The sequence below is a fragment of the Vidua macroura genome, chromosome 8 (genome assembly GCF_024509145.1).
Source record: "Vidua macroura isolate BioBank_ID:100142 chromosome 8, ASM2450914v1, whole genome shotgun sequence".
NCBI classification, from domain to species: domain Eukaryota; kingdom Metazoa; phylum Chordata; class Aves; order Passeriformes; family Viduidae; genus Vidua; species Vidua macroura.
The window spans coordinates 21123774-21143815 of record NC_071578.1 but is presented as its reverse complement, the minus strand read 5'-3'; the positions used below and the strand labels follow the sequence as shown (position 1 = coordinate 21143815).

The 20042-nt window shown below is 41.9% G+C and overlaps 1 protein-coding gene across 3 annotated transcripts; it reads left to right on the top strand.

Annotated features, from left to right (window-relative positions):
• The first annotated feature begins 4 nt into the window (after nt 1-4).
• Nucleotides 5-19772, top strand: AP3M1 (adaptor related protein complex 3 subunit mu 1). Of its 3 annotated transcripts, none has more exons than XM_053984123.1 (9): nt 5-92; nt 8662-8937; nt 9959-10130; nt 12386-12523; nt 14457-14542; nt 14907-15040; nt 15735-15942; nt 17290-17434; nt 18726-19772. In XM_053984123.1, the coding sequence occupies exons 2-9, from the start codon at nt 8665-8667 to the stop codon at nt 18824-18826; spliced, it is 1257 nt and encodes a 418-aa protein (XP_053840098.1). In that variant the 5' UTR covers nt 5-92; nt 8662-8664; the 3' UTR covers nt 18827-19772. The 3 variants fall into 3 exon arrangements, with proteins under 3 accessions (XP_053840098.1, XP_053840099.1, XP_053840097.1); XM_053984124.1 differs by having other exon boundaries at nt 6-23; XM_053984122.1 differs by lacking the exon at nt 5-92 and adding an exon at nt 174-289.
• Nucleotides 19773-20042: the final 270 nt, after the last annotated feature.

The window sequence follows — 20042 nt, the reverse complement described above, 5'->3', positions numbered from 1 at the left end:
GCGCTGCCGCGGCGCCGGCCCGGGTGGGTTTAGCGCCCGGGGCCCGCTCCCGTCTCCTGCCTGCCGACGGGGCCGAGCCGTACTGACCTGCGGTGAGGGGCGACCGTGGCAGCGGGGCCGGCGGGCCCGGGGAGGGAGGGGGCCGTGCTCGGGCGCTCGGCGCAGGCAGCGCCCCGGCCGCCCGCGCCTCCGCCGGGGGGCGGCCCCGCGCCGCCGCCGGGCCTCGCCGCCATCTTGGCCGCTGCCCCGCTGTCCCGGGAGCGGGACGGGCCGTGCCGGGCCGGGGGAGGTACGTGGGGCGCGGGGGGCCCGGGCCGTGAGGGAGTGGGGCGGTTCTGTCCTTGCTCGGGGGGACGGGAATCCCTGCCAGGCGGGAGCCGCCCGTGCCTGGTCCCGGCCGCGCTGGTTGGCCGATGTCGGGCAGGGGCGACATCCCCGCCAGCGGCGATACCGGGAGGCTCCCCTGCAAATCTCCAAGACTTTCCGTTTTATCGCCTCTGTTTCCGTTTTTCGGTGCCTATTTAAATAGCAAAACGTTGCCGTGTTTGAATACCACCCCCCACGCCTCCCACCCCGTTGTTCTGGGCTCTGGCGGAGGTGCGGAGCCGCCCGGCGGAGAGTGAGCAGGGTCGGGTCCGAGCCGCGTAGCGGCGGATCCGCACCGCCCACGCTCCACGGTGAGGCGCAGGGATGAGGGGGATCGTGCACCGGGCAGTCGGCGCGGACAGCGCGGGGCCTGCAGCAGGGGCGATGTGGGAGCCGCCGTCCGCGGCAGAGCCCGCAGCCGGGCCAGGCCGGGAGGGGCAGGGCGGGTGGGGGAGCGGCGCCAGCTCACCTGGGTCGATCTTCAGCAGCCCTGCTGCGGCCGTGGTGTTTCTACTCGTGCTGTACTTCCTTCATTAGCAAGGGGCCCTGTGAGTGCGGATCTGCCTAATACGCGCTGGGAATGAACCCGTTATTATCCACCACTATGCGCTGCACATCGCTCCTGCCCTGCTCAGTACCCAGCCGTAACTGAGTGGAGGTTGTCGCTTCTTTTCTTTTGTTTCAGTTCAAATCTGCTTAGTAATGCACTTACCGTCTTTTCAGTATGATGGATCGTTCGTACCCATTACGTGTTAATCAAACTGGAGGAATAGCATCACTATCCAGTGTAGCTTTTCTATAACCAACCAGGCAAAAAATCATACTTGAATGATGAAAATTTGTGTTCATGGTAGGCAGACTGCAGTATGGGAGCGGAAAAGGTATTTTACAAGAAAAGCAAAACCAACTTCAGTTACTCATGCATGAGATAAAATGATGGAAACAGTGTTTTACAAAAGAACTGACTGTGCCAACCATGAGAAGATTCTGCTCTGGCAGTTCCTGACGGGTTTGAATCATACATAGCTTCTCATTTATTTATTAAAGAAAAAAAAAAAGAAGAGGAAATATCTGAATGATATTTCTCTGAAAAAAAAAAGTCTCGTATTGTGTGCTAACTCAAAAACACAAGCAAACTTGTTTATTTTTTGGGGAGGGGAAAAGACAAACAGATTCTTTACTGACTCTATGCACATATCTAAAAATTCATTGCAAATGGCAAATCAAACTTGAAGAATACTTCATGCCCTCTCATGTTTGATTTTGCTGGTTTTATTCAGAAATTAAATTTTCTGTTGTGCAAGACCAGCTAAATCCGAGTTATTCTCTCATATAAAGATCTCCTTACATGAGGAATCTTTAATAAAAACCTTGTTATGAGGATTCAGAAAAGAGAAATTGAAGTCCTTGAGGTAGAGAAGTCTGAGCAGTAGGAGACGAGTGGTAGCTGTATTTTACGGCTGTAATAATGGCAAGAAATTAAACAAATTTTTTTTTAATGTTAAGTTCCTTCCTCTTATATCCCTTTAATTTTCCCCCAACTTACAGCTTCACATATAACTTCAAAAATTAATACAACGAAGATAAGTTAAATCTTTTTTATGCTTATTTAACATAATGTATGAAAGGCAGCCTTTTAACAGGAACTTCTTAGAATAAGAGTATTCATGAGAGTCATTCATACAGGATAAAAGAATTAGGGGGCTGCTTTGCTCTGTCCTCTTGGAGGAGAAGGAAGGTGGAAGTGGTTATGTGCCTTCTTTCTGCCTTCTGTGTTTGGACTGGCTGGGGCAGAGTGCACACACATTGGGAAGGGCTGTCATGCACAGCAGAGTTCCAGTGATGCTTGCTGGCTCTGATGGAGTGTTTCAGTAGTGCATGGCTCTCTGGCACTGTGCTTGTCCTTTCTGGAACCTTGAGTGCCTCTTGAAAGAGAGCCTGTGAAAGAGAGTAGTATAAAGCTAGTAGCACTGTTGCTCTGGCCTGTCAGACTTACTGGAGGAGTGAACTGGGTGAGCATGGTGGAAAACATCTTCACAAAGAGCTGCTGAGTTGGGGCTTTGATATTCTATGACTGAATCCTGCTGCTTTGTCCATTCAGAGTTCTCCATGGTTTGGCTGGATTATGAGTCCAATTATCACTATTTTCCTGAAAATACTATGGACAGTAAATATGTGACATGATACTCACTTTATCTCTGTCCATTTGGGCCTATCTGTCTATTCAGTACTGCTTTGAGAGAGTGAATTTCTTAAGTCATCCCCTAGTAGTCCTAAAGTTAGTGATTCAGATCTAAGTTGTGTTCAAAATGTTCCATCTCTATGTAAAAATGTCATTTTAGCAAAGGATTTTTAATTGTTTTGGTGTGGTTTTTTTTCTAAGAAACTCTTGCTTTTCCAGCAAAGGCTTTTATTCTTACAGGTCCCAAAGGGAACTGCAGTTATTCAGGATCTAATATTGTTCGATTATTCAGAATCTAATATTGTTCTGTTGACAAGAGATGGAACTCTCTTGCCAGCAGTTAGAAGATTTATACTGGAACTAAATTGAACAGAGGCGCCATACAAGTGTATTATTGGAAAGCTCATCAGACAGTAGATTAAATGCTGCACAAATGCTCATGCAGGCTGTAATTGCTGCTGGTAAAAGCACAGAGGAAGTTGCAAATTTTGTTATGGATACCAAACACTGATTTAAGTTAACTTTAGACTATTCTCAAAGGACTACTTCCTCTTAAAAACAATTTCAGAAAGTTACTAACAGTGTTTTAAATTATAGCAAAGATAAATATATGCTGAACATCTGGGAAGCAAAGCATTTAGTCTTTAATAGGGATGATCTTGCTGATAAAATATGTCTGAGTAGTTGTACAGACACAAGCACTTTATGGTGTTGAGTAGATACTAAGTTTTGCTTGACTAACAGAGGGGGACAACAAGCAGTTTTTTAAAAAAGATAGCAAAAATATTTTTACTTTGATGTATAGATACCTAAGCTGTGAGCATCTTATATGTAAAGAGAGTCATGATGAGCAGCATCATTAAGACACACAAACAACAATAGGAGCATAAAAAACCCTTGTGAAATTACAGAACATTCATGTTTTAGTAAACCTGAGACTTCCAGATTTATCATCTTGAATCACAGCTGCTAATGATGTGTGAGGTTGGTCCTGCCAATTATACAATATTTCAGAGCTGTCATGTTGGCCGTCTTGAAAGTGTTGTTTAGTTGTTTAATGGGACTTCTCTTTGTTGGGTTTGCTAGTTTGAAAGCCAGTGAATGGGGTTGGGAAGGTCAGGAACACATTTGTGGCACACTGAATTTATAGGAAAAAGCTAAAGTGCTGATTAGCTGATCGTGACAAAAGTACTAGCTTCAATAGAAATAGAACTGCCTATTTTAGCTTATTTCTCCAGATTACTTTAAGCATTTGATTACTTTCCATTCACTTGTCACTAGAAGTTCATTTACACAAATACATAACAGAGACTCAGACAGTCTACCCCCACTAATTCTTCCACCCTTCAGAGCAGCTATGCCAAGTTCAGGGAACATTGAAGCTGTGGAATACTTTCCTAGTGATGGTCCTATTTGGAGCTGTTTTCAGTAATTAGTACTAGCTCTAAAGGGCATTGCAGAGGTCAGTGATAAATTCCTCACTTTGTGGTTTCAGAGCTTTGTATGTAACTCAGCTCAATGTTATAAAAAAGCAGCTGTTGACAGTATTTCTGCATTAATTACACTTTAGAGTACTTAATTGTAGCTAAGGACAAGCATGTGCAGTCTTTTTTCCCATGCTCACAGCCTCTCTCTCTTGCCAGTGAGCTCCACTTCTGTCTTGTGAGCCTGCTGTGCCTTTAGTCCAGATGTTTCCGTGCCAAGAATTTGAAAATCAGTAACATTGCAAATCCAGATTTAGTCAAAAGAAAAGTTAGAGATCTGGAAACAGCTCATTGAAGGCGCCTTAGTTAAAATATGTTTTTCTTCTATGTGGACTTCAGATTCTGGTAGGATGGAAATGACTGAGATGAATCACGTGGAGTTTCGCACGTCAGACAAAGGATGGGAAGTTTGTGAGAAGAAGCTGCAAAGCTGCAGGGCTGCTTGTTGCTGCAGAGCCTGTAAGGTGCCTTGCAGTCAGGCAGTAACATGAAAGGCTGTCAGTCTACTGAAAATGGGCTTGAACAGTTTACTTTGGCCTAGATGAAAATAATGATCCATGTACACCTTCAGTCTGCTCTTAGGTAGGCCTAAAAGCAGAGAGATGGAAGGCATGTCCTATAGAATTGTCCTAGAAACATCTTCAGTGCCTTACATAGAGTGGTTTTCTGCTGACATCTCAAAGTGGTGTCTTTGTACACTACTACATGGAGAAGATTCTCATTATTCCTGAATTCTGGTGATGTACTTTTGCTACTGTTTTTTAAAACTTAGGAACTTTATTTCAAGACCTTTACTCTCAAAGTGCTGCAGCTCCTAACACACTTTGCTGTTGACCTGCTGGTGTGAGGAATTTTAATCTTACTGGATTGATTCCTTATGTTCAGGATTTGTCAGTCTTTTTTGCTTTTCAAATCGTGTTCTGATGAGACAAAAAAGTCAGGTACTGAGAAATTAGTTCAGGGATCTCTACATGTCTAAAATGAAATCTGGCACTCAAAAATAGATTAACAGGGAAATCTTCAGTATTTGGAGCAATGTAAGTAATTCTTGTTAAATGACAGTTTATGTATCTTGTATTGATATTTTTGTAGTGTTACCAGTTCTAAGATATTCAACATGAAATCTGTCTTTAATCAGCTGGTGCCAATTGCTTGACAGTGTATGGGATAAATCAAATTACTTAGTCTTGTGTATAATAGACTGATGTCTCCACTGCTGTTAGAAGCATCTTTATTTTAGTCAGCACTGGGAAGTGTACCAACTGAGCTGCCCCTTGACTGACAGGGCAGGGCTTGTGCCTCTGGGACTGCCTGCTCTGCACTTGGGCTGCAAGGAGAGAGCTTCAGTTTTCCAGAGCACCTCATGTTAGCAGCAAATTAGCTTACTGCTAAAACTTGTGAAGGAAGAAAGGAGTATGTGAGAGGATTTGAAGTGAAGCCTTACGCTAGAAGCAGAATATATGTAGTGGGAAATTCTGTAATTCCTATCTTCCTACTTAGAAGATAGGGTAGGCAGCCAGGTGAGATTTTACTGCTCATAATATTCCATAGGTACTACAAAGCTGTCATCTGCCAAGCGTGGCCCCCTGGATCAGTTTGCTACTCCGGTTCACCACGAGGCCACACAAACACTCCTGTGAACACAGCTGGTACCTAGGCAGCTTGGGCCAGATGAGTAAAGAAGGGCAGTGGCCAAGTGCTACCTCTCCTTCCGGCTACCCGCACCCTCCCTTGATTGCATATCAAGTCATGGTCTAATATCCTAATTGGAACTTAGGGCAAAAGATGGGGCCCTGCTATTACAGTCGTTTGGTGCTTGCTGTGATTGTGTGGTCTGCTGCACAGCTGCACTTGCTAAATCTATATTGTGACAAATGCAGACATTTCTGATCTGTAGATAATAGAATCTGGATGAATGTTAACAGAAGCACTACAAACACTGTCACACGTGTCTGATACTCTTTGTCAGCGTATCATTGGAAGCTGCCTGCTGTCCAACATAGCTCCTCCAGAGTGGGCTGTGGATCAGCTCCTCTGGAAGCGGAGTCCTACCAGTGCTGCTTGTACTGGACTCTCAGATGCAGCGTTGTGTGCATTTAATAGGAAACGGGTCTGATATTTGTTAACAGATATGCTATTGTATCCATTTAAAAATGTACAGAGATCTATTCTAAGCTTTACAGCTGAGCACCTCCGTATGTGTGGGCAGCCGTGGTCTCAAACAATACTGACATTCAGTGGTTGATTATACTTGCCACCCTTGTGTGACTATCCAGGAGATTTTTGGAAGGCTTTAATGTTCAATGCTGGCTAAATTCACAACATGTTTACTGGAACTGGATTAAAGCAATTCTGTCAAGGCTCCTTTATAAAAATGCTGTGCTCACAGTATTAAAATTTTCTGGTTTTTTTTAACAAACTAAATTAGAGATTAATTTGGTCCAGGAGAGTGATAGTAGAAACATGCAATAACACTTTGTAGCTCTGTTTCCTTTCCCCCTTTTAAGCAAATTTGCAATCACGGTTTCTAAAAGAACTACCCTTTACATTCCCTGTTGGCTTAGAGGAATATTTTTGTCCACCTTTTGACTATTGGTCTTTTTTTGTCGGCTACCAAAGACAGCATACTCTTGGCAGGAGGTATCTGAGACCTGGCATGGCCCCAGTGAAGATGAGCACGTTGCTGTCATGCTAGGGAAGGAGCAGCTGGAGTTTAGAATTTGAAAAGCTAGATCTTGGCTCTCTTCCTACATCTGCTGACTTAGGTGGAGGGAAATACCATGCTGACAACCTTCTTGAGCTGTCCTTTTTCACTGTCTTTGGTGAGCTTTGGAAGACATACTTTTGTTTTGTGAAAATCTGGAGGGCCAGACCATTTTTCATTGTTACAAGTGTATTGGTAGATGAGTTAGTACTCTGGGTAGTTCAGATTCAGACACAGCAACACAAGCTCACTCTGGGCGGATCTAAGTGCTTATTCCAGTGTTTTGGAGTGAGATTTAGTCATGCAGTGTTTATACTCTTAAAATCTCTGTGGGACTGGGCCATGTGCATCTAGATGCTTCCATGCTATTTTTACATTAGAGTTAACAGAGAAGGAGCAAATTTTATCTGCATTTTAGGACAGTATCCTGGGCAAACATGGTAAAATTAATGAAAACTATGATGGGTTTTTGGTAGGTGTGTTTGGCTTCTCTTGGACATGCAGAGTTCATGGTGGTCTTCCTGTTTCAAGGTGTGGACACCCAGTAATTGTCTGGTCTCTTTCCAGTCATGTTTGAATTCCTCCAAAGGCTAACTTTCAATTCTGGATCTCCATTGCTGTCATCTTCCCATTTCCACCACATGCCCTGTGCCAGCTCTAGCACTCTCTGGCAGTGAAATAACTTGCATTAGGAAGCTGTTCTGACCAGCAGCTCCTTTTGCTGGGTCAATTTCTGGCTGGACTGTTTCCTAATGTAGATAATTGCAGAGCCACAGACCTACTCAAATCAATACCTGAGAGGCAAAAGGGAAGAACAGCCAGTGCCAGGGGCAGCTTCTTCAACTACAGATGAATTTATGCTTAACATTGAGTACCAGGTTAACTTCACCTTCAGAAGATGCTCTTGGGGTTACAGTTTGGTTTGTTTTCTAAGCCCAAGTTTTAATATATTTTTAAGAGGACCGTTATGCTGCAGGTCAGCCAAAGCATTGTATCTGTCTCACATAAAGGCCGGAGAGATAAACTGAAGTTTGCTAGCATGTGTCTCCTCTGTAGATGCAGAAATAATAGTCTATTCATTTTATCAACTACTTAGTTCACTTACTATCACATTGAAAGTTGAGAAATAGACTTGGAATTATTTTTCTAACAGGCACATAAGCTTCTTGCCCCATGAATAAAATGAAGGATCAGTGGCTGAGGCATGTTGTTTGTAAATGTTTAAAGATAGAAGAAAAAAGATACATTTCTTACCTGCAGTTCATACTCCCCTTTTACGTAAGTGAGTTTTTAAGTGAAAAACATTTTATATAAACATATTTCATGCATGCCAAGCACATTTGAGGCAATTTTATCCATTAAATCAGATTTAAATGGCTAGTTTTGTGTACTTTTAATGAATTCCAACCCTTTGCCCAAGTGCAGCTTGGCATAGATCATAAGACAATTCTGCCAGCAAGTAAGAAGCACTTTTCTAGTTCAATAGCTGAAAGCTGACAAGCTAAAGAGCTGTATCTTTAAGATAGAGCAATTCTAAGTTAAGTAGGCAACTGCCATAGGAAACTTTCTGTACAAGTAACTCTTTCATGTCAGCAAACACGTTTGAACGAGTGCCAGCTCATGGGAGTCAGCTTTTCTTTAAGAAATAAATTGCAAATACCAGATAGGGATGAAAGTGGAAAACTTCATGCTTGCATTATGATATACATTAGCAATTTAATCCAGTGGCAAATATTTTTTGATGAAATGTTCTTGTAAATACAGAAAATGGAATGCAAAGAAAAACAATAAAGTAGATATTTTTCCTAAATTCACAGTGCATGTTAATAAAGAATAACCATCGTAAGAAAGGGAATCTGGGATATGAAATGTCAATCCACATATCCTTTTGTTTATTTTAACTTCTTTTAATGTGTTTCCAACAGAAAATGATCCACAGCCTGTTTCTTATAAACTGTTCTGGTGATATCTTCTTGGAGAAGCACTGGAAGAGCGTTGTGAGCCAATCTGTCTGCGATTATTTCTTTGAAGCTCAGGAGAAAGCAATCGATGTTGAGAATGTGCCTCCTGTCATCTCAACTCCACATCACTACCTCATCAGCATCTATCGGGATAAAATCTTCTTTGTGTCTGTCATACAGACAGAAGTGCCACCACTCTTTGTAATTGAATTTCTGCACCGAGTAGCAGATACTTTCCAGGTCTGTCACCATTCAGTGATTTTAAAAATCAGTGTCTGAAGGAGGCCTACGGGAAAGCCAAAGAAGGACTCTTTGTCAGGAACTGTAGTGATAGGACAAGGAGAAATGAGTACAAACTGAAAGAGGGGAAATTTAAACTAGATACTAGGAAAAAATTCTATTCTGTGAGGGTAGTAAAATAGCGAATGGAACAGGTTGCCCAGAGAGGTTGTGGATGCCCCAACTGTGGCAGTGGTCAGGGCCAGGTTGGATGGGGCTTTGAGCAACCTGATCTAATGGTAGGTGTCTATGCCCATGGCAGGGGGATTGGGACCACCCCTTAACATTCCATGATTCTGTGACTCTAAAATTACTTCAAGGGATTTTTTGTATAAACTTCTTTTAGAGCAAGGTAATAAACCCTTCTGTGAGTGACTTTTCTGTCTGCAATTTTTAAGTCAAGCACAGGTTTATAGAGTACAAAGGAAAAAAGAGGTTTATTTTGTGCACTCACAAGCACCATATCCCAAATCCAACTCTGTAAAGGCTGAGTTTTTTTCTGTAATCTTTTGTACTATTAATGTTATGTAGATGGGAAGAAGGAGCATGTAGTCAGGCAGCATGCACTCTGTAGTGAGGAAAGGGCTGCAAAGAAGTCACTTCTCACCCAATTTCACAAATACTATATATAAAGGAATGCTGTGAAGATTTGAGCATTGCCAAAAGATAGTCTCTTTATTTTAGAAGAGTCTTGTAACTGAAGATGTGTTCATGTTCACAACTAGAAGGGCCTTTGTAACATAAATAGTAGCACATCACATTACATTGTTTCACTGTTCATGCTTGTATTTATTTTCAGTTAGGTGATAAATATAACATTAACAATATGATGCCATCAGACTATAGAAATAGTCCGTTTAGGCACTAAAATGCCTTCATATATTGGAGGATTTCTGTAAGAAAAAACCAAACAAACTTCCTTTTGCAAAGCATTCTAACAGGAATAAAAATCCTCTCTTTTGTAATCTCTGAATTTGTTTAGGATTACTTTGGCGAATGTTCTGAGACGGCAATTAAGGACAATGTAGTAATTGTGTATGAACTTCTAGAAGAAATGCTAGACAATGGCTTTCCACTGGCGACAGAATCTAACATACTGAAGGAGCTGATTAAGCCTCCCACAATTTTGCGCTCTGTTGTCAACTCCATCACAGGTATGAAAATATGTAACTTCAGCAATGACGGTTGTTTAAAAAAAAAAAGCCCCATCTTTTCTCATAGCTAAAAAATAATAAATTGGTGTGAATCTGTAAGGTGAGGGCAGTGTCCTGCCACTTCTCATCAATATGAGTTGAATAAAAACAAGTCCCTCCTTATTTGCAGTTTACACCTGGCCCCTTTGCTGTCCTTGGAGGCACTGCCTGGTTCAGCCACAGCTGCTGAAGTCCCTCAGGAACAGCAGCTCCTAACACAGTCAGGACATACTGGAGACAGGTGCTCTGGGATTGGTACAGAGCTCACCCCAAGCCTTGAATAACTGAGGGGCACTGGAGAAGGTTAAGCATTTTGTAAGAAATCCATATAGGAAGGTATATAATAGATATCTAATAAATCCTTGATGGGTGGGAGCAGATAGCATGAAGGGAAGCAAGTAGCCTGTCCTCATCTTCCACCCTGCCCCCAGCACTGAGCAGCACATGGATTCATGTGGATTTGATTTCGCAACTGATTTCAGGCTGTTGTAAATGGGTCTGTCTTGCAGTGATGAAGCCAAATGTCTGTCAGCTGAGCTGGTGGAATCTGCTTGTCTGGCAAGCGGGTGCAAGGGAGGTGAGCCATGAGTGACACGTGGGGGCAGAGAGATGCAAGACGGTTGCCTGTACATTGTGTTAGAGAAGGGGAGTAGTTGGGGTGCAGGGCCACACACATAATATTCAGAGGAGTTGGTCTTTAAGGTAGTAGATATGGTTTAGTCTTAGAGTATAAATCTCATCAGTTTTAATTTCTGTTATTTGGAGTTTAGTTAGGTTCTTTACATGTGGATTGGAATGCTAGTATTTACACTTAGGAAAACAAGTGTTTTCTCTAAAATGTTATTAAAATTCACTAGGAGCCTAAAGTGCCTGCCCAAGGCAGCGTGCATCTTGTCACTGTCAACAGCTCAGTGCTGAGCAGGGGGAAACAGCAGCCTGAGAGGTCTCCTATCTACCTGGCCTGGCAGCACTGCTGCATCCTGCAAGGCTGCTGAGGGACAGACACAGCAACTGCTCCTCTTCAGAGATGCAGTGGGAGTGAAGAAATGGTTGCAACTCTTCCCCCCTGAGTTATAGCACATACAGGGGTGGACTTTAGGAAGGGGTTTTTTTTGAGTAACTACTTTTACTAGCTCAAAGGAATGAAAACTTCTGTTTTCTGCCTGCCAGGCTAGGGCCTGCCCAAGCAGGTTTTGTAGAAATGATACTGACTGGCCATCAGCTTCTCAGTGAAGCTGTTTCATGTGGCAGGACACACTACCATGTTCATTGTGCTAAAGGGCACAAGTAAGCATGAACTGTGGCCCTATCCCAAGACCTACTTCTAGCCAAGGGAGCTGTTTACACTGTGCTGGGATTCCGGCATCAGTCACCTAAGCCTCAGAAGTGGTAAGATTTTTTTTTTTTTCCTTTTTAAAATATCATCAATTTACTTTATAACTAGGTAGCTCAGGTAGCCTTCTAGTCATGCTGGATGGTATTGAGAACCAGGAGCAAAGGGTGCAAGCAAGGCAGGCAGGGACAGTGGTATCATTGGTCAGGAGCCCAGAAGTTGAGGCAACAGGTCAGGGACTGACTGGATCAGATGATTAACAGGTCATCTACAGCTCAATGATTGCCAGTTACATCCATCAGAAGGGGACAGGTCAAGCCAGAAAGTCCAGCCTGGGTCTGGATCGATTTGACACATGGTCAGGTATAGACATGGCTGTCATGTTGATGCAGGGTAGCTCAGATGGGTACCAAGGGTGAGACCCTCAGCCTAACACCAGCTCCAAGCAAAGATTGTAGGAGCCCTCCCTAAGGCTTCTTACACATCTTTCTTGCTAATAATGACTCTTACCTGTTAATCAGCCCCAAAGTCATCCAGCTAAAACTCTTAGGAGAAGGGGGAAGCAGGCTTAAGGCCCTCACAGGGAGCTCTCTTGTCTTCAATTAGTGATGAAATCCTCCATAAGATCTAGCCCCACATCTACTCCCACTCAAACCTCCTGCTGACTTGAGTATTGTATTTTGCTGTGCAAGATGTAGTCTGAAAGCTATTAAGTCTGGACACATGGCTCCAGTGCCTTCATGTCACCTCACAAACAACATTGAGGGGTCCAGGCTCTAGCCTACAGTACCTGGGGCAAGCCTTGCCTTGATTTTTAATTTTAGCAGTTGAAACATTCCTTTTGTAATGAATTACTGATTTTAAGTTCCTTTTCATTTTTAAGGCAGTAGTAATGTGGGAGACACGCTTCCCACTGGACAGTTATCCAACATTCCTTGGCGCAGAGCGGGAGTAAAATACACAAACAATGAAGCCTATTTTGATGTCATTGAAGAAATTGATGCAATTATAGACAAATCAGGTAAGATGCCCTGCAAACTAATATTTGTTTCTTGAGTGTGTTTACATGTAGCTAATGATGTTTTAGAGAATACAGTCCAACCTTATTTTTTTGCATATGTTTTATATACATGCATTTATATCTTAGGTAGAAATATTCAATTTAAAATTATGAGCTTAAGTGTATTTCTTCAGTTCATCTTTAAAACAGCAACATGCTTTGGGCTGCTTTGAGAACATGCACAAGAAGTATGTTTTCTGTCTGTATATTGATTATCTCATAACAGATATAAATGGGGAAAAAAAAGTAGTTGAAATGTGATGAGAAAATTATCTCCCATTGTTCCTGCCAACAATGTATTGTAGTCCTTGAAGGCCCTCAAGTGAGCAAGATAAAATCTTTCATTAGCTTTCTTCTGATAGCAAGCTAAACTTGGTGCAAAATAGTTGGACAGTATTGTTTTCCTTATATTTAAGGAGCCAGATATTATGAAGCATAATAATACTCCTTTCTTTTCTGTGAATGAAACCTATCATTTTCAAATACAGAAGTCTTTATTCTGATATTTAACTTTGAGGAGGAACCTGATAACTTGTATCCAAGAAAAAAAAAATTATGCAAAAAGAAAACTGCAAAGCTGTGGGCAGGAACCTGCTGTTTTGTTCAGTATTGGGGCCAGCAGTTGGCAAGGGTGAAGACTGCAGGACAGCCTTTTGTGGTGGTATGGGACAGGGAGCAAACCTCTGATTATTCATTCAGTGCTGCTGTTGTAGCAGTGTCAGTGTTGGTTTGATTCTGTACACCACTTCAGCAAATGCTTTGGCAATCGTTGAAGCAGATAATCATAAATAGCCATTGTGCAGCTCTTACTCTCCCCATCCTGAAGCTAAAAGAAAGTGGCCCTTATAGAAAATGCTGATGACTGTGTTAACTGTCCTAGCTCCTTAGGATTCCTAGGAGTAGTGTGAGTGCTTAGTCTGAGAAAGTACAGTCAAGAGCATGGTGAATTTCTGTGTGTATTTCAGGCCAAATCAGTGTGTACTGAGTGTTTAATTTCCTACTCAGGATCTGCTGCAGTAGTCATAGCTACACTTTTCTGCTCTGATCCCCTGGGGACAAGCAATGCAAGAACCCCTCCTTATAGCCTCCACCAAGACTAAGGTAGATAAGGTTGCTCCCCTGGAATAGGGAGGTTATCTTGTTTCATAGGGATATGGTCGACTGCTTTAACCTGAAACAGGATCACTTCTTTTCAAACAAAGTATAAAGCCACCATTTCTCCTTTCCCTTGCCTAGATAAGCCAGTTTCTACCTATCTTCTAAAATTGCCTTTACATGTGGAGTTAATTAATTAATAGGGTCCTAGTTATGCTTTTTTATACTTAGAAGATATTTCAGGAAATGAGCATTTCCTAGGTAAAATGTTTAGTACTCTTGCTTTGGGGTTTGGTTTTTTTTGCTATAGATTTATTTAACATCAAGATGAATATTTAATTTCATTGTTAAACAACATTTACTTGTGAAAGCCAAAGTTAGCACCAACTTACTGCATTTTGACGTTGACTGTTTTGATGTGCTTCAAATTCCCTGCACCACTACAACTTGCTAGTTTTCTGGAGACCAGGGACAGGAATGAAAGAAAAGAGTCAGAGCTGGTGTGTTATGAAATTCTTATTTGCTTATTGCTGGCAACCAGTTCAAGCACATCCAGTACAAGTCCTTTGTAACAGCTGGCACAAGTATCATGAACCAGTTTGGGACAGGCTGTTTGCTCTGGCTCATGTATTTTAGCAAGCTGCCCAGGACACAGGTAACTGGAATGACCTTTCCTAGCTAGGCTTGGCATATTGTTGAGTGTTGTGCAAATGTCATCTGTGCCCTCTAGCTGCACTTCACCACATCTGTTAGGCCTTTCATAATAATGTTAAGTCAAGTGTCTTGTTTTTCTCTGCAGGTTCCACTGTCTTTGCAGAAATCCAAGGTGTTATTGATTCGTGTATTAAGCTCTCAGGAATGCCAGATCTTTCTCTGTCTTTCATGGTAAATTCAGCCTATATTTGGGAATCTTAATTGCTCAGGATTTATTTTTCTTAGTGATCAGAGTTAAACAACTTTAAGATCACTATCACTATTTCATGTGTTACACATATGTAGAGTAACAAGTTTTGCATTATATTGTAGAAGCTGCACTGCTCAGTAGTTGGAATGGCTTTTGTGTGTACATAAAAATACCCTCACAGGAGCTGCTGTACCAGGTCATATCAGAAATCCATCTAGCTCAGTAACATGTCTCTGATAATGGCTACTCGGAGTCTAAGAAACAGGAATTGGGTAGAGTTCAGTAGCTGGCTCAGGCTGCTGGTACTTGATGAGATTTCACTTACCATTGTGCCACTCCTTCCAGAACCCACGGCTGCTGGATGACGTCAGCTTCCATCCGTGTATTCGGTTCAAGCGCTGGGAGTCTGAGAGAGTCCTTTCGTTTATTCCTCCCGATGGCAATTTCCGGCTCATCTCCTACCGCGTCAGTTCCCAGAAGTACGTCTCCATTCAGACACACTGCTCCTCCAGCTACTCCACCTGCTGCTTCCCACCTGAGTAACAGCACATTCCTCCTTGTTCAGGGCGGAATTTGCATTGTTCTGAAATGTGTGTGCTCAGGTTTTGTCTCAGCTGTTGCTCTGTCCCTACTAAAAGAAGAAAACCTTTCAGTGACCTGCAGATACTCAGCAATAATTTTTCAGTGGAGTAAATCACACATGGCAGCGATATAGGGCTACTCAGTCTTAGTAAGTGTTGTTGGTGCTAGATGCTTTATGAGTAAGTCTCTGTGTACACTGAGGACTCCGAGCTTCATGAAGAGAGTAAAGCAAAAAAGTCCAAGCTACAGATACTTGCAAACTAAAGCTTGATCTGACTAGTGGCTCTTCTGAGATTTGGCTCAGTGAGATTACTTAAAATAAAAAAAAAAAAAAAATCAGATGAAGAGAGAATAAGACAAGGTATTTGGATGAAAATAAAGAAAATATTTTTTCCTGTGATTCTCTGCTGATAAAATCATTTCAGCAACGATGGTGAAGAGCAGAGTATCACTTCACTTACCACTTCTGAAACAAACCAGTTCTAACTTGAACACCTACCAGTAACACAAGAACCATTTATGAGAAAGTGCTTTAATTTCTCAAGCAGAGAAGTAGCCAGAATGCATTCAGCTACTGTCTTCTCTTTTCAGCTTGGTGGCAATTCCTGTATATGTGAAGCACATGATCAGTTTTAAGGAAAATACTTCTTCAGGAAGATTTGATGTTACCATTGGACCAAAACAGAATATGGGGAAAACAGTAGAAGGAGTAGTCATGACAGTTCACATGCCAAAGGCCGTACTTAACATGAACCTCACTGCTACACAAGGCAGCTATACATTTGACCCAGTTACTAAAGTAAGTCTTGAACTTTTATTTATTTAAATATTGGAGCTGGCATTACTACAAGTCACCCATATTGCAGAATACTGGAACAGTGTTCCACACTTGACAGAGAGCTCTGTTCAGCATATGTTTATGAATTAAAAATTTACCTTTAACATTTGCTTTTTCAAACTTAGATACACACCAGCCCTGATTTCTGACTTTGGCAGTATCTTTTTCCTTCCCTTCCCTCTCTTTTCACCCTGCTCTTTCACCCACTAATATCTTTCCTGAGTGGATGCAGCAGTATTTTGCCGATAGTTTCAGCCATGATATATTTTGCATATATGTTGTGAAAACATATTTTTCTGAAGAAAATGCACTAGCCTTGAAAATGGGTAGACAGAAAAACTGGGAGCAGGAGATGAGAAAAAATTTCTTCCGAAAGACCTGCCTAAAGACACACAGGAAAATAAAGTGTCTGAAAAAACATGTCTTGGGCTCCTGATTCCTTGTCTCTGATTTGGGGCTTGAGACCTAAATTTCATAAAGCTCCTGAAGCCTTTTAGTACCCAGGAGCCATTTTGCTGAAAAGCAGTTTGAGCCAAAACATGCTGCTGGCTCTTAATACCCTGCTCTGAGCTTTCTGCTGCCCTTGGAATATCTCAGTCAGCAATTCACTGAAATTGTTAGGGAAAGCTTTCCAAGTAGCATTTTGTTTCAAAAACAACAGACCTTGGTCTTTTTAAAAGAAAAACACCAACAAAAAACTTAAGGTATGCTTTCCTCTCTGTAGAAATAAATTTTACTGTGTTTTTATCAAGAGTTGGGATAACTAGGTGGATTGAAACTGCAAAAATTTTTAAAAGCATAGGGAATTGAGGTCTTTCTGCATTTATGACTTTATGATAAGAACAAACCAACCACCTCTTGTGGGTGAGTAAAGGGCCTGCTTGGTTCCATGTTTCTCCAATGAGTGTAAGAATCAATGGCAAACAAGTGAGCCTTGAGAAAGGTAGTCTGGTTTAGACAATCTCCTTTGGTCCAGTGCCTTGCCCTTCTCATTCTTGTGTTTAAGTTTCTATGGTCTTTGTGCTGATTACTGTCTTGGCTTCATAGATCCAGCTGACCCAAATAGACATCAGGGTCAGTTATGCTTAGCAAAGGGAACAAGATGTTCTCAGTGCACAGACCCACACTGACAGGGTGAGAAAAAAGACCCCATACCTGCAGAAGCCCTCTCCCAGCCAAAGATAATTCTCAGGGCTCCCAGGCTACTGTTTGTACCCAGCCTGCAAACAAAAAGCTGGACATAAATATGACCTCAGAGCTTGTTTCCTAGAATGCTACTACTACTACTACTCTCTTCTTCCTGACAAGGTGCTAACATGGGATGTGGGCAAAATTACCCCTCAAAAGTTACCAAACCTGAAGGGCATAGTGAACCTGCAGTCTGGAGCCCCCAAGCCAGAGGAGAACCCAAGTTTAAACATCCAGTTTAAGATACAACAGCTTGCAATTTCAGGTGAGTGGGGGGGTATTACATGAAAGTGGTGCTGGCAGAATGAGTTGGTGTAGGAAATGAAGTGGGAAACTGTTAATCATTTATTTGGAGGTGCAGATCTGAAGTCAGCTTGGTCCAAAATATAAAGTCTGATTTACCCAAACCTGAGAGTTGCCCTTGCTGGAAGATTTCTTTCCTGGGAATTATGAATTCCTAATTGTTTTGCTCAAGAAAGACTGTGTGAAGTATACAGAAGAATGGATTTTTCTTTGTTGACTGGTGCATTAAACATGCAAACTTATCCTTTTAGTGAAGATTGATGGATGATGATTTAGTGTGCTGCTCCTGACATGCTTTAGCCTTGTACCACTAAAGCTCTTTCTGGTGGTCATAAAAATGCATTCATTTTGAAGAATGCCCTTCTTACTCTTTCCTTCTGGAGCTCGTTACTTTTTCATCTTTGAAGCAATCTGCAAGTAAAAGCAGAATGAAGTGTATGGGCTAAGTGCAAAAGTAAATTTAAAGCAGACAAGGCCTCAGTCTGCAAACACTTAAATCATGTGAGTTGTCCCTGTGTAAAGTGCTTCTCCAAGTAAGCTTTGCAGGATTAAGGCTCTAACAATGCAAGAACTCAGATTCAGAGGTGGAGGAGGGGGATGACTGAAGGCAGTTGATGAGAGTTGGTGGTAGTACATGTGGTACCTTTCTGGATAGGTACCAGGCTATGGTGGTTTTGGCCCCTAGACTATTTGGAGTAAATAACAGTTCCTGTGTAAGAACAGAATCCTGCAGTTTCCTCCTAAACTAGTTTAAATCTAGCAAGATAGAGCTGGTCCAGTGGCTGGACACCAAGGGTAACAGACCTGTGAGAAAGCACAGAACAACCTGAAGTTATAGGTAATTAATAGCTACTGGCATTCCTCAAGGAACAGCAGAGGGATCGCTGGTTCTTGCAATTACAATTGGGAGTGAAAAGAATTCTAAAACTTGTCCTTTGCTTCATCACCATGATCAGAAAGGAGTGCAGTGTACAGGAGCTGGGGAAGATAGACTCAGTTGTTCCATAGTTCATCTCTTGGAAGGAGGATGTTGGCTTATGGAGTAGAAGAGAAACAAGGTGTTGCCCTGCCAAGACAGCTAAGATTAGGTGACAAGAATGTTCTCACTTGCCACTCTGAACCAGATGAACTTGTGAAAGAAAGGAAAACGAGCTTCCTAACCAATCCTAATGTGCTTTCAAGACAGCCAGATTTCTAATCAGACTGCTGTGATTCCTGCTTTTAACTTTGTACTTGTCTCTGTCTTTTTTCAGGACTGAAAGTGAATCGCCTAGACATGTATGGAGAAAAATACAAGCCTTTTAAAGGTGTCAAATACATTACAAAAGCAGGAAAATTCCAAGTCAGGACATGAGAAGATGTTAAAAGGAAATTCCCCTTAAAAAAACTTGACTGCTTAGTGACTTATGTTGGTTAGGTGCCAATTAATTAATAGACACTGATTAGTTTGGGATCAAAGCATTTGTGCACAGCAGCTCTTAAAATGAAAGCATAGCTTAGTTTTTCTTAATATGGCTTTAAAAAAAGGTACTTTTTTTCTATTACACTTTCACTCTTTTTTTACTGAATTGTTGTGCTGGTGAATAGTTTGATATGGGCAGCCCACAGAATGTTGCAAACACTACACTGCCAGTCAGATACCAAAGCCCTGAGGTCAAGCACATTCTGAAGGCCAGACAGGCCACTGGAAAAGTCTTCTGGTGGCATGTTTTGCTGCTGCAGCCACCTGCAAAGAAAGCTCAGTTCCACCCACAGCCAGCTGCAAGCTGGCATTCCACAAAGCAACACGTAATCCCTTCAGTAACAGAGAGCAGCAGTGAGAGGGGCAGGGGTCCCCTCAGGGCCTGGGACATTGCAAGTGACACTCCTGAAAAAGCTTCTGATGAAGTAAAAAATAATTTCTCTGTTGTTTACAAGAAATCGCCTTTCTTAAGAAGCATTTGCCTTAATCAGCTTTCATTTCTGCCATCTGCAGATGAGCTGATAAAAATAACATCCTGCATTAAATCTGGGAGGTGATTGTTGCTTCAGTAATCTGCTTTCTTTCCATTCAATCACATCATCCCCATCATTTTTTTTAAGAATACAGTTGCAGAGAGTAAGATCTATTTTTTATGTGAAGCCTTTGCTTTGATTTAGATGTTCCACTTGTTTGAAGTGGATGCCACCAGGTCTGTGCAGTGTGTACCTTCGAGCGTAGCTTTTTAGATAGCACAGTAGAAGTGTCAAGTGTATTTAATGGTTGTGTGCTTTAATGTTCTGAAATAAAGGGAACTCCACTGCAAATATGTCTCACCTTATGAAGTGTGTGTGCTCTTGTAAACGATTCATGGTGCTCTTAAGCAGGAGGCATCTGATACACTATTAAACAATGACTATTTGTTATATCTTTACTGAACTTGGTCACTGTGCAGCTGCTTAAGAGTTGTAAAAGGCCATTAATAGCACAGTAGGTAAGGTCCCTTTCATATTTCTTAGTTTTAAATGGAGGATAGCTGTTTATTTATGATATTTCAATGGCTCAACACTCAGAGCAAAGCTGACTGAACTTCTTGTTATACACCAACAAA

What these genes read in the sequence shown, in the direction of transcription:
- AP3M1 (XM_053984123.1), top strand. Translation starts at nt 8,665, where the DNA reads ATGATCCACAGCCTGTTTCTTATAAACTGTTCTGGTGATATCTTCTTG. An exon ending in TGCAATTATAGACAAATCAG is followed by an intron (nt 12,524 to 14,456) that starts GTAAGATGCCCT and finishes TTTTCTCTGCAG; the next exon opens with GTTCCACTGTCTTTGCAGAA. An exon ending in CATTTGACCCAGTTACTAAA is followed by an intron (nt 15,943 to 17,289) that starts GTAAGTCTTGAA and finishes CTTCCTGACAAG; the next exon opens with GTGCTAACATGGGATGTGGG.